Here is a 15,193-nt window from a genome sequence, read left to right as displayed (position 1 = left end):
TGCGGCGGCAGGCCTGAGACACGGTTTTAGAGCTACACAGGTGGGTGGCGCAATCAGCGCTGCAGACCCACTAGTAGCATCTGTCATCACCAGCCCTGGCACACACAGTGCACTTTACTAGGGACTTCGTGGTGATACAGATATGCCAATCAGGTATATCCAAACAATACGATATTTTACACAGGGAGCACTCACACTCTGGCACTGATTAGCAGTGGCAGAGTGTCCAAAGCATCTAAACCAGCAAAAACGAAATCCATCACAGCATCAAAAATCCAGGTAGCAGAGGCAAAAGATAGGGGAAAAACCCACGCCAAGGATGTCAGGTCTAACACGAACTTTCTTCCCTAAATTAATAATCCAGAGTCAAAAATGCTGATGTCGGAATCATTACTTTGCCTGGAAAGAGTGCTGGCTTCCATCTTAGCCTTAATGGAGAAATCAGTAAGTAACTCCGATTCAATCTTGGACTCGGTTTTGGCCTTGACAAAGTTTATAGCCTCCGAACAAAAATTGCCAGGCAAATCTGGCGTACTTCCCCTCAGTATTCCAAATCTAGGGAGGGGATCCCCCATTCCCCTCCTTTTGGAGGAAGACTCCAACAAGCTATATACTACTCATACAGACTCCCTTTTTCATGTTAAAGGGCGGGACTTTGGCATCCAGTCTGGTAAGCCTTTCTTTAGTAGGAAAAATAAAACCAAAATGAAAGAAAACGAAGATATACTTGATAAGTTACATTCCTCTAATTTACGGCAGCTCTTTGATTCCGAGTCCTCAGCTACAGTGGTTTAACCACGTCCCACCGGCAAGCTAAGATGGAAAATACAAACAAGTACAATCCGAAAGGTTTTCCCTATTTTCCAAAAGACAGCTGTGAATTCTTCTAAGCAGCCTATAGAGGAATCCCCTCCTATTAAGGAAAAGGCTATCAAGAACAAATGTAACGACGCCAGTAAGAAAATGAAGGAAAAAATGGAAAAACGCCGAAGGATAAACAAAAAGAAGGACAAAACTGTTACGCTTCGACCTTAACCTCATTCATAATATTCCATCAAATATGGATTCAAATGTTCTGAAGAAAGAAGATGGACAAACCGAGTTCAATTTATCGGGTCCTTGTTCCTCTCTTCTGAACTCAAGTGCACTAATTAAATCTACCCAAGATGCAATGATTTTAGATAGAATTGTTCCCCCTACCACTCCGTGTATTTTGAACCCCAATGCTTCTCTATTGGCTTCTTCTTTAGGTAATAATGTCATTTATAACCCCAATGAAAATATTCCTGAGGTATCCAATCTAGTTAATAGCTCACATCCTGCCCCTTATAGCCTGGATTTTTCTTTATGACCATGAATTATTTATGAATAGGACCTTTCCGTTGGGTTGCTTTGCTGATATTTTAGGCCTTCAGATGATCGAAAGCAATGATATCGCTTTGGTTGTGGTTCAAAAATATAATAATTCTAGGGGTGCATGAGTAACATTTCCATCCAAAGCTATCTCCCACCTGATAATGGCACACAGCAATAAACTACGCTGTTGTGGCATTGATGTTTTAATTCCGGAAGTGGAGTTTCCATTAAAAAAAGTGGCCCGAAATAAGCTGCCTAACATCGATCTAGAAACCTCCGTAAGAGGCAAACCTTTCACGGAGAAAGAGTATTTTGAAGGTTTTCCTCGGTAAAGCAGGTACGAGGGTTGCGCTCCGTAAAGAGAAAAAGACTCAGCATGTGCCTCCTGCAGAGGAGGAAGATAAAAAATAGGAGTTGGATTGCAGGCGTTCTTAATTCAAATAGACCCCAAGGCCTAAAATGTGGGAACTCTTCTTAGGAAGGATATTAAGGTGGTATCCTGGAATGCAGCCGGCTTAAGCACTATTAAAAACAAGCTCATTTTTGAAAGAGCAAAATACCGATATAATTTGTCTACAAGAGACTTGGATCACATGGAACTGGTCCACTGAAGACTACATTGTGCTGAGACGGCCTGCGCTCCCTGTGAATAGAGGTCACGCTAAAGTAGGTATTGCTATTTTGCTAAGTACAAGTCTTAGCTGGTCATATAATTTTTTTTTGCATGCTTCTAACTTAATTCAGGCGATTAAGTTAGATCATAAGGATGGGCAGGATCATTTGGATTCCTTGTTGATCATCCAATGCATATTTACCTCCCGATGCATCTTATTCTTATTTATTAAAAGATCTATTCATTTTTATCTCCTCCACCTTGGAAAGTGAAGACTGCAGGTCCCTGTCATTAGTTGGTGATTTGAACTCTAAAGTCTCATCTCATAGTATAAGGGTATTTTCTAACATCGAAAAAAAAGAAGCCCTCTATATCCCCAGTGCCCAATTTCCTAATAAAAGCAGGACAGACAAAAGGAGTCTTATTATTCGAAGGCTTGAGAAGTTTAGATCTCATAATCGCCAATGGGAGGCTAGAAAAGGATATTCCAGCAAATTACACTCATAAGGCACCAATTGGGAGATCTATTATAGATTATTTAATTGTTTCTGCAGATTTTTTCTGAAAACTTACAGATATGAAGTCCTGGGAAATGCTTCCAGTGACCATATGCTGATTTGCTTTAAATTTGAATTCACTTGTGCTAAGGTAGGCCCCTGGAACTTTAAAGGTGACTCAGTAGGGTTCAATGTAACAAATGGTAGGATTTACTGGAATACTAAAGCGACCGCTAGAATAAAAGCATCCTTAACAGCACTAATAAGAGATCAGCAGTACTTCATATCGGTCGAGTGTGATTCTACCCAATTAGAATTACTCGAAGCCTTCTCCCATAATATAGGTCTCCTGGCTAAATCCTGTAAATTAACACATGCTCCAGTTAAGCAGAGGTCATTTTTTAATCCATTGCTTACTATAAATAGGGAAATAAATAAATTAGTAAGGGCCCAGTTCATGAATTTTTCGTTCGAAGCAATTTAATAAACCTTTTAAAGAGAAAAGACAGAGGAAAAAACGCTCCCCAAGACAAATAAAAGAAGATGGTGCATGGATGCAGCTAAAAGAGGCCGTCTCAAAAAATAATCTCAAAAAGTACTGGGATATAATTGCCGATTACTGTGGCACTAGAGTGAAATCTCTCCCTATACCCATAAAAGAGGAATGGAAACTTCATTTGTTAGAACTGTATTCCGCAATCTTAATTCAACCAGATTAATTATCACGGCACCCAATCAGTTTAAAACTCATGTATCCAACTATGTACATTCAATTAATGAAGTGGATGGAGCTATTAAAAAATAAAATCTTCAGGAGCAATGGGCCCTGATGAAATTCCTATGACGGAAATTAAAAAGGAGCCACTTCTATGGGCCACTAATCTAAAAAGTTGCATTTTGGACTTTATTTTTGCATAAGAACTGGCTGCTACTTACTGTACTTTGCACATTTTAGGATATGGTCTGATACTTCAATCCCTATGCTGCTATTTCTAAATACGATTTTCTCTCGAAATGGCTATGTGCTGCCGCCCAAATGAATGATTGAACATTTTCGCTAAGCACTGAGGTTATGCGTATGATTTTTTACTTAAACGTACCTGCTATTGTCTAATACGGTCCTAAACAATCGTTATTTTATACAGTAGAGGACTTGGGCCTCTGTTTGAGTCGCGAGATAAACTGTTTTATTGTTGAAAAACAATTATTTTGAGGATTGGGATAATTGATAATATTGACTGATGTCATCAGAAGGAATTTTAGCCTTGCCAATGCAGGCCTCTGATAATTGTATGATGGTCCGTGAAACGAGTTTTGTTATGTTTTATCCTGGTAATATGCATGTACTTTTATGTGGACCTCTTAGGAGTTCCAAATCTTTACTAAAATATTGACTGCAATGTAGACATCTGTTGCGTTCCTTTTATTCTCTTTTATCAGTGATGTTGGTTTTGTTAAGATTCTACTTCAGTTACTGGCTAGTAGCAGAACTAACTAGAGGAACGTGTTTCTAGGGTCAGGATTAACATTTTTGATTTTCCTTTAAATGCAAAGGTGGAAATTCAGCGGTGATAGCTATGAGCTGGGGACTACACATTGTCTCTATGACACTCCTGGTGGAGAGTGGGCTGATTGGAGTATCGGGTCCCATTCTGTATTTTATGTGGTATAGTCTGGCATTTCTGCTGACTAAGTCTGATGCAGTGTACTTTTGTAGTTCTTATTTTTCTGGTTTCTTCTTCTCACATCATCAGTTCCTATCCATCAGTTCTGGCTATTTCTTATTTCTACAGTTGTCGCTTCCTCCTTGTTCTAAGTGTGACCCAGGGGAGCTGCACATTATCTTCTATAAATTGCTGCTGGGAACGCTCACCCATGAGAGTGGGGATTCAGTATGATTGCTCTGATCTTCATTACAAGCACCCCAACATGAAAACTGCTGTATGCCTGGAACGCTGAAACTTGATGCACTTTTCCTGTTTGTGATTGATTCATTTTCACAAAGACTCTTACATCCTGCAATCTCTGCCCTCTCAAGTGTGGGCTAGTATGAGTGACAGGAATGAAAAGTGAAAACGAATGGGTGTGTGTGTGTGCTGCGCTTGGCCTGTGTGCATGGATGCCTATAGATGCCTGCATATGTTAATTTATGTGTGCTCTACACCTGCATTTGTGCCTGCAACATGCACGCCAAATTTGTATTTATATAGTGCAGACATATCTGGGGGGCAATATTGATGGGGGAAGGGGTACAAACTGATTTACGACATTGTACATATACAAGCAGTGAAATGAAAGGGCTAATATAGTCTTTTATAAATTAGGTCCTGGTGAGAAATGGAAGCTGATGGTTTCTTATCAATGATGGATGAGGTGGTTTTTGGAGAAGGGGCTATTGTCTATAGTGAAGAGGTAATATATCTTGGACGCCTCAATCTGTTTATGCAGTATGCAAAAGCCCAAATTATTAGCTTTGTTACTTTGCCAGAAGAAAAGGTTTTTGAATCCTAATACCATTTTATAATAAATAAAATCACCCTAATATGTAACACACAAGGTAACAAAAGCTAAATAATGTATATCAATGTACTGTAAAGGGAAAACACCAGAGACAGGAGGCTGGCAAGTAAGCAGTGTCAAGCATTCATTCCCTGACCAATCAGAGCACAGACTACCCATGCTCGGTTCCGAGCAGGCTGTTATTTCTGGAGATAAGAAATGCATGCAGGATACCAATAGTCTTGTGATGAAACCATTCCGTGAGAGGTTAGAACCACCTGGTGACTGTAGGTCATTTTTCAAACTTCCATTGAAAAGTGAGAGTCTGATTAGTTCAAGTATGGCCGCCCATTTTCGAGATCTTTGCCCATCAGAAAAGCAAAGCTGCATTTCTCCTGGGCGATTCACCTACAAAACCTGTAACAGAGGGCCAGTCTAGGGGATCACTTCTCAAGCCCCGTCTCCCCATTTCCTTAAAACACATCTAAGACAAAAAAACAATGGCCCTAGGACGTAACAGCTAACTTTGTCAAATCAACTATGGCAGAGCGTCATGCACCCACAGTCAACATCCAGACCACACAGTGTGCCCCATCCCAAAGCCCCAGCAAAAACAGAATTATATCGAGTTTTCCCTTTTATGTTGTTTTATTTTAACTTAAATACCAGTTTACATGAAACTGCAACTGAATTTCCAATGACCATCATTACCTCTACAATAGTGTTGAAAAAAAGGTAAACACTTCAGAAAATTAAGAGTTTCTGAGTTTTTGGGCCAGATATTATATATTACATAGGCATTTCACATAATGGGGAGTCAATTATTGCTAAGATTCTGGAAAGGTATTATGGTTGAACACATTGCACACACCTTAATATTGCATGCATTTCTTATTAACAGGTTTACATTAGTGAATACTGAATTCATTATCATTAAGTAAATGCCAGCTCCTTTAAGTAAGGTGCATCTTCCAACTGCTTTGTGGTTGAAGGATGTGGCAAACAATTAGGAGAACTTGTGTGAGCCAACATTGAATGGATTTTTCAACAAAATGAACCTTTTAAAATTCAAGCTTGTCTTGTGAAAGGTAAAGTGAGTTCTCCGATTCAGAATTCAAGTTTAGTGCCTGCATTTGATACAACTGGAATGTAAGGCCACTGTTCCATTTTAAAAGTACAACCATTATGCCCACTAGGCTACGAATCATGTACAACTCAAAGTACCACTGAATAATAGAACATTAATGTGCATTCCCATTCAACAATGAATTGGATCTACAGTTATAAACCTGCTTGGGCTTTCTGGTATGCCCTCATTTGGGATTGGATATTCATATTTCTTCACTGAGTTGGCATGGCTTGTCCCGTGTGCCTTTTTTTATGCTATTCTATTTTAGGTCTCGCCTGACCCACCGCATGCGCTGGTCTGGCGAGACTTTTTGTGAGGGCGTAAAAAAAATGCTACCATGGCCGGCCTAGAGCTACAGTGTATGTGTGCGCGCGCGCCGCACTTGATCGAGATTGCGATCACTTTCACGGCCGCACTTTGATCGGTTCGGTCCTCTTCGCCTCCCGGTGTACTTTCAGAGCAGATACTTGCAACATGGTCGAAGTTATGATAATGCTTGTCTCAAACGTTATCATTTTAGTGTTCTCTGCTCACGAGTCTCGTTCATATTTTTCTACTTCTGTCTCAGATTATGAAGTTATTAAATTCTTGAAATCAACAAAAACATTAGAGAGTGGGGAATTGGTCGAGAGTCAGGGTCTTGAATGGAAAAGGTTACAATTTTCTCATTAATTCAGGATTTGTCTACTGAAAAAGAAAAAAGCATAAACATGTATTTGGAAAACCTACTTTCTGTGTAGACATGGTCTCCTTGCGGCTTGTTTAGAGATTAGAGAGGCTCACTCTTTCTTTTCGCAATTAGCAAGTGCATTTCTTGTTGGTAATACAGGTGATTTGAGAGGTGACGTATTTGGTGACAGGTTTGTGTGTGAACCTCTTAATCTATGTGGCTACTTCCTTCCATTACATTTAAATGACATACTCCCAAATGCGACAGAATGTGTCTAGCTGCCCACAATTCCTCTGACATCTGTTATGCACTGTTCTTGTATTTGCATTCCTTATCATGCATGCACAATTATGCATGCAGGCATTTCCAGAGTACCGAGCCAATAAAAAGAGACTAAAATATTCTCAATATTAACATTTCATTCATCATCAGAAATCTTTTAAACCATCCAATCCAACATAAGCCTATCCCTGAGTTCCCGGTCGAGCGTTGTGTGCGACAAGGTTGTACTATGGCACCCACGCTCTTCTCTATTTATATCAATGGGATAGTTGATCTCCTGCTTTCTGTCAATACCGATGCTCCAAGGTTGGCTGGTGTTTCCATCCCCATATTAATGTTTGCAGATGATACGCTTATCGTATCCAGAACATCTAATGGTCTGCAAAAAGCCCTCCGCCTGTTTGATGATTTCTGCCTCGACCATGGTCTGGAGGTCAATGTGGCAAAAACTAAATTTATGGCCTTCAACCCTCATAGCAGCTTCCGAGGGAAAAGAGTGTTCATGAATGGGCAACCTCTAGAAATGGTAACCAATTTTATGTATCTTGGATTGCAAATCTCAAGTAGTAATAACTGGCGTAAGCATCTTGAAATGGCCTCCCTGCGATTTAAACAGCTAACTGGTGCCCTGAGTAGGGAATTTAGCAGGTCATTCACAAAACCAATAAGCCCGGTATTGCAAGTTTATGAAGCGAAGGCCCTAAACTCTGTCCTTTATGGGGCGGAGCTCTGGGGTTTTGATCAGCTAGCGACTGACAAGTGAGGAGCATAAATTTTTTCGAAGTATAACTGGTCTTCCCCAGAGCACCCCTCTGATCCCACTTAGGTATGACCTGGGCAGGAGGTCCATTAAGGATATCGCAAGGCTCCGTCCGGTCTTATACTGGCGGAGGCTCTGGACTACTCCTGAACTTTCCCACTATGCTAATGGCCTTATGGACATTATAAAAACCGATGTCTTCCATAAAATTGAGTGGCTGAAGAACTTACATGCGTCTTTAAAAGACATGGGTATGGAAGGGATATGGAATGATCCAGCGACTGCCCAGTTTCCATCAAAAAGTTCTCTTAAAATAGCATACTGGGAAAGAATAGATTCCCAGGTATTGAGTAGAGCTACAGGGATGTCCGGGAATTTTCTCGAGTTTAAAGACTCCCCCAGCCTTGAATTATACTGGGATCTGGTGACTAACGTGGGTGATAGGAAACTCTACTTTCAGTTTAGAGCTGGCTCCTTGCCTCTCAGATTTTTGACTGGAAGGTGGGCCAGGAACTCTGAATTGCAGTGTCCTGCATGCGGGGCTGCAATAGAAACAACTCCCCACTTCCTGTTTGCCTGCCCGGCATTTACCATCCCAAGGCGCGTTTGGCTTTCCCCCATGTGCAAGTCTCTCGGCACAAGGAGCTGCGCTGTGGCATTACGCATTTTGCGCACTAGCTCTTTAACAATAGTTTCTGTCGCATTGGCAAAATATTTGGGCTGGGCATGGGCATTGCGGAGAAAAACAATCAAGCGTACCCTTGATGGGCTTTAATGAATTCTGTGTCTGGGTTTTCCCTTTTAACCCTTGAACTAGGGATTATTTAAAAGTGTTTTTTATTACTACATGTCAGTCCATTGAAGTGTTTAATGTTTTTTTAAATGTATTTTAACGTATTTATTGAAATCTATGTTTTATGTACTATGTTTGTGTCTTTTATGATTGTTTTAAATCGAATAAAGACTGATGATGATGATGATGTATCTTGCCATCAGTAATAAAGACTCTTCCTACATAAATCTGTGGATTGATAATTTAAATGCTTTCAAGTAATTCAGTGTTCTTTTGACTAAGTAAATGCTAAAACATCATGCAGGTAAAATCTCCGAGTTTAACATTTCCCTAATCTTCCTGTCTCACATAATTGCTACGGCTTTGATGCCTTGGTTTGTCCATTGATACTGACATGCAATATCAATTACAGATGCAGAAAGCAGTCGCATTCATGCCATTTAGTGGCAACAGTAACGATTTGGAATTCGTTACCTGCTATTTCAAATTTGCCACTGCATGTGTCGCATAGTGAGTACAAAGATGGCTATGTTTAATACATTCAACAGCTATGTTCTTAAAAATATTTTTAGGTAGTGAACTAATGTAGCTCTGATTTCTATCTAGTCAGCGCATGTCTGATTTTTCCTTGGGTGAATTCTGCTAATATTTGCAGTTAAGGCAATATAATAATAGTTTCCAGAATGAGAAAACCATTATCTCCCTGATCCTCAGGTAGTATCAAAGTCTTATTTTAAGTCTTTAGTTTGTTCCCAACAAATTACTGTTAGCTTTAACATAACTCAAAAACATTATGGCAATGAGTACCTCTAAAGCATTCTGAACATCCAATCGATATTCTGTTTACTGTTGTTCTGTTGCTACCCCAGGAATTAGTTTAGTGCCCACTTTCTTAAATCCGTTTGAAAGTTGGAAATAGTGGTTGAGCAATAAATTAATAAATTGGTCATGTTTGCAATTAAAGGCATTCATGTGTTCATTTACTCTCTGAAATAGCGATGAGTCATCACTCTGTTTCTTAACGTGATCATCATTAATTTTTCTAAAGTGCCCTTGTACCTGGAATAATCTAGTTTCAATTGAGGTCTTTAATGGGTTATTCTAAATGATTGATGGAAATCACAACATTGTAAAAACTGGATTCTACAAGAGCAAACCCCCCCTGCTTCATTGAAGTTGATAGAATGCTGTCCTATTGACAGTCATTGAGGCAACTGAAATGTCTTGTTGAACGTTGTCCTACTCTCTAACCTGAGGTGCAAAACCAAATGTTTTCTGAATAGGAATGGCTGTTTTGTGCTGCTGGACTCATTTTTGCGATTCAGTGGGACTATTGAAGATACCATCTCCTCTTCTCTCATGTCATGTGGATCACTTGCTGGTTTTATCTGCTCCCTGTATGGTGTTAATGAAATCCCATGTTGGCTTGGTATTAGTTTCATGCCGATGTTTACTGGGTAGAGGGCCGACTCTTTCCCTTGGTAGAGGGCTGACTCTTTCGCTAGGAATTTTGTTTTTCTTTGTTTCATTTACCAAGTAGGCTCCATGATGAGCTATGTGTACAATTATTTTTGCTTTAAATCTAACTACTTTTCTTTTGCCCGGAGCACAATCGAAGGATTTATTTTTAGTACTTGAATGCAGTCTAACTAATTCAGAGTTGGGGAGTTTTGATGTTTGATCGGCTCGGTCCTCTTCGCCTCCCGGTGTACTTTCCTTCGTATTCCTGTGCACCCTCCTCTTGCCTTCCAGTTCCTCTCTCCTTACATTCTGACTGGCTTCCTCCCTTCCCTTCATATTGTTCTCTGTTTTCTTGCACTCTTGCTGTCCTCAATTTCCCTACACATCTTCTAATCTGTTTTCATCCTGTCTCTCTTGCTCTCCTGCATTTACCTATCGCTTCCTCTATCTTTTCATTCTACTGTACTGTTTGTCCCCTTTCCTTTGTATTATTCCTCTACTCTGCATCCATTATGGCTCGCCCTCTCTAAGTCCTCTTCATAGCCAATAGGTCTCACCTTTGGGACCTTATAAGTGGTTAGCCATGCAACAGTTGCATAACTAAATACTTATAAGGTCCCAAAAGCGAGACCTATTGGCTATGCCAATGCTTGTTAATCGGGTCATTCAGATGTATATAACGTTTTCTTGGTTATATATAAGGTAACAAAAACACTTATAACACTTTCTTGTAACTTTTCAACATGCTGCACAGCAGCCACAATGCTCCACAACATAACTTAAAAACATTGGCAAAGCCAATAGCTCTAGCTAAACACTTATAAGGTCCCAAAGGCAAAACCCATTGGCTATGCCAATGCTATTTTTCCTGCAAGTGCTGTCAGCAGAAGCAAATGTTGCCCGTTTGGAAAAATGCAGTATTAGTAGAATGCTTTCAGATGTACAGGTTTGTTCTGCTACATTTCATATTTCCAAAACTCCTCATTGTAAAAAAAAAAGTTCTAGAGCAAAACATTTCCAAAATTCATGAAGTCTGCAGAAGCAAAGTCCTGCAAACTAAAGCCCTACACAAAATTGAAGAAATCAGGATCTCTAGTTTAAGCGATCAACTGCCTTGAAATTACGTCAACGATTCCCCATGTGCAATATATTCACAACTTTTTCTTAGGAAACTATTTTGAACTGCTAGCACTTGGATTCACGAATGACGTGGAATGCCCACTAAAATGCATGTTTGTAACAGATCAATAAAAACAGTTTGAATTTGCTCAATTGGATAACAGCTATCCATTTCCTAATCTATAGTTAAAATCCCATTAGTAGAGCATTTTACTTCGACGAAAATCCTTAGTAAACTCAGGTGAAGCTCTCTTGTACCTTACAATCAATGCTAAAAGTGCAGACACTACATTTTCACACGCAGCCATATTCCACACTAATTTTCTGCCATATGAAATTCGCCTTTCCCTACATAAAACTACCATTATTTAATACAATTTCGCCCTAGACATTTTGAAAAGAAAACAAAATAGGTGTGTTTACAGTGACTGTATTAAAATATTAGGCAACATTCAGCGGTTGTCGAGTTAGAGGATTACCTGCTGGTGGCACTAGCTTCAAAAGTCATGAGGCAAAAAAATAAAAATACAATCATTAACAAAACGAAGAATAATCATAATTGGGAAATGATTATACGAAAATGCTTGCAGCAGGGAAGAGTTTTTAAAAAATACATTCGTAGTTTCACAGAAGCCCCTACCTTTTTTGTATCATTATCTTGTACTCTCTCTTCCAGACGTCCTGAAAGAATTTGCTGAATTCATGCCAGAGGGTAAAGAAATCGTGTGTTAAAACTTCCTTCTCTCCAGGTTTTGGCTTCATACAATAATATGTTGCTGTTTCCACAAAACTGGACAAGATAGAAAATAAATAACACGTAGGGTTTTTCTACTGTGGCTTTCAAATGAAATCACATTCTACATGTTTAAGACTAAAAACAGGTATCTCAACTTTGAAATTTCACATATTTTAGTTTATAACATTTTAGTATTCATATAATTGTGTGATTACCCATTAAAAATTAATAAGATACAGAAAAAAGTGAAATCAGTTTTGTTCTTGGCGGTTCTGCTTCAACAGTGAGGTGCTCATTTGCTGACTTACAGCCACTGATCTACAGATCACTGATGTTCTATTAAAAGCCAGCAAATGCTACAGGCCTTTGTTTATCAGAAAATCATGGCCTGAAAGCAAGCGGTGTATGATGATAGAACAGAGGTCTTCAAACTGGGGGGCAAGTCTCCGGCCAAGTGAAATATCCTGCTTTTCTTTAAGGGTTAAAAACATGAGTGGCAGTAAGCAACCTTGTAATGGGCCCTGTTAGAATCCCCAGGATCCCTGGTTGGCTGAGGTAGTTACCGTAAGCAACCTTGTAATGGCCCTGTTAGAATACCCAGGATCCCTGGTTGGCTGAGGTAGTTACCGTAGGCCAAACAGGCAATCGTGAGCCCCAACGTTAGGGAAAAGACAGGTCGCCTCTAGAGATAGCCCCCACTCCACCCCCCTGGTAGCTTAGCGCGACCAGCCAGGCTTATCTTCCAATGTGTAAAGTATTTGCAATTGCACTCACAGCAACCCAATGATTACACCACAAATAGACTCCACACGAGTTTCATATAAAACAAGTATATGTATATAAAAAGATATACAATGCGACCACACAATACTAAACCAACATATGCGTCGGGGTGATGTTCCCCCATGCATATTATTATTGAGCTAAACTAAACAATCCTACGTAATCCTAATGGCGTAATATGCAGTTCGTTATGCGACAGTCAGGTACTTCACAACATAAGAATAATGCCGGTTCGTAACACTGTTATCTGGTGATATGTACTGTCACTGTAATGCAATGCGTAGCGCAACAACGTGGTCAACTGTTATGCCCCCATAATGCAATGCTTACGGTCCCCTTTCAGGTACTCTGTTGGGAAAAAGCAAGGCAACGTGTAATACAGTTATCAAGCAGCTGGTTATGCAAAACTTATTCAATGCAAAACACATATACCCGGCAGTTCGGTATGCAACACTAATACCATGTGTAATATGACAATCCAGCAGATCGTGATGCAGGACTTAAGACACAGCGTAACATCTATCAAGCAGTTCGTTGTGCAAACCTAGTGCAATGCATAGCACACCTATGAGGCAGTTCGTTAGGCAAACTAATGCAATGGGCAATACGATAAAACAGACAGTCCGTTGTGCAGAAATAAAGCAAGGCATCATACAATTATCAGATACTCCGCTATTCAGGAGTAATGCCATACATAAGTTACTCCGGCACCGTTCACGGTGCCTTCGGCGGTCTCTCCGCCACTCGTGCTGGTTTGCGGTCAGTCTCCAGCTACAGTTGTTACTCCCTCGCGGGTAAGATAGAACACAGTAAATGCAGCTTCGAACTCAGGCCCCGGTGCACCACTCCCTTGGCACACAGGCCTCGATCCGAGCCGAAGTAGAGGCTCGCGTTGCAGGACAGAGAGAGAGGCAGAGAGCATCCCCCTCCGAGCCCGCGTCCCAGGAATCGACACACGTTACCTGGGGGACGCAAACCCACTCCTCTCCTCGTCACACGACGTGGGCCTCCAATGCACTCCGACTCTCCAGACAATGGGGAAAATCCCAGGCTGCACACTACACTTACACACACAGTCAATCAGACTCACGGAACCTCCGGGTGGACGATAACCACACAACTCCTCACATTGGTCTCAGGCTGCGCATGGCACATGCACGCAGCGTCGCTGAGACACACTTGATCTTCTGGTGCCCACAATCACACGGCACCTCTTGCGCAGGTCTCAGGCAGTAGAAAGGACACGCACTCTGCGCAGCTGAGACCCTTTATCTTCCGGTACCCCCAAACACAGGGCACCTCCAGCGAGGGTCTCAGACCGCGAACAGCACACGCACACCGTGTCGCTTAGACACACTTGCTCTGTGAACACAATCACAGCCACTCCACACTAAAGTCTCAGGCTGCCCCCAAGCACACGCACACTGCATTGCTGAGACTTACTTGACTCCCCGGTACACACGTTCACAGGACGATCCTCTCGAAGGACTCAGGCTAGACAGAGCACACGCACACCGCGTATCAGAGTCTTGGTTGGAACTCCCAGTGCCCAAGATCACAGGACACAACTTGCAAAGGTCTCAGGCTAGACAAAGCACACACACCCACGGCGTATCTGAGAGTCTTCTCTGGAAATTTTAGTGTTCCTGTGTTTCCAAACATGGAGCCAGCTCACCTCAGGGCCTTGGGGATAGTTACTTCAGGACACAGCAAAGTCCTTCAAGCAGCAGGACACAGCAAAGTCCCTACAACCTTTCCTTAGTTGAAACAGCAAACTGCAGGCCAGCCCCAGGTTACACAGCAAGACTAGTCCTATCCAGCAGTCTCTTCAGTTATTTCTTCCTTGGCAAAGGTTCCTCTCGATCGGTGAAGTAGCTTCAGTCTTGTGCACACTTGATCAAGCCATTCTCCAAAGTTCAGGGGCTTAAGCTCACATAGTTATACCCCTCAATGGCATCAAAGTCTTTGTGTTACAAGGGGCACTGACCCCTGCTCAAACCAGTTCTGGGTGTCTCTCTCCCAGTGACACCTTCCTTTGATTAGGAGGAGTCTCGGTTCTCAATCACTCAGCAGGAGATGGGACAATTATTTTATAGCATCCGCCCAGGCCTCTTCACCACTAGGCCTACTCCTCCTCTGACACTCCAGCTTCAGGTCAGCCCGTCCTGTCTTTCCTCCTCCCCTGGGTCAAGACATTCCCCAGATCCTATCACTTTAAAATCCACAACCAGGCAGAGACACACAGAAATGTTTAAAGCACAAAAACTCAGGCACTTCTAAGAGCGGCTTACAAACACACAATGCAAAAACCATCTTTATAAAAAGATGTGTTATTGCAGGATGAGTTCAGGCATACTAAACTTCACCTCTCCATATTAAGCCCTTTTGGATGACAGGCTGGAAAACATTACACAGCCTTCCCATTCTATTCTATTGGGCAAGATGGCCTTTCAGCAGTGAAAACGAAATGGAGATTATTTCACTGCTAGGACATG

General features: G+C 41.3%; 1 protein-coding gene across 4 annotated transcripts in view; it reads right to left on the bottom strand.

The window, feature by feature from the left end:
• The window catches only part of LOC146821271 (uncharacterized), an 838,501-nt gene that overhangs the window by 39,864 nt on the left and 783,444 nt on the right, over positions 1 to 15,193 (bottom strand). For all 4 annotated transcript variants that reach the window (XM_085612209.1, XM_085612210.1, XM_085612207.1 and 1 more), the window contains one exon: positions 11,820 to 11,969. In XM_085612209.1, coding sequence (XP_085468335.1) covers positions 11,820 to 11,969 — 150 coding nt within the window. The remainder of the gene's footprint in view (positions 1 to 11,819; positions 11,970 to 15,193) is intronic.

The sequence above is a fragment of the Triturus cristatus genome, chromosome 6 (assembly GCF_964204655.1).
Source record: "Triturus cristatus chromosome 6, aTriCri1.1, whole genome shotgun sequence".
Classification (NCBI taxonomy): Eukaryota; Metazoa; Chordata; class Amphibia; order Caudata; family Salamandridae; genus Triturus; species Triturus cristatus.
Note: the sequence above shows the minus strand (reverse complement) of the source record. Positions and strands in the feature narration are given on the sequence as shown.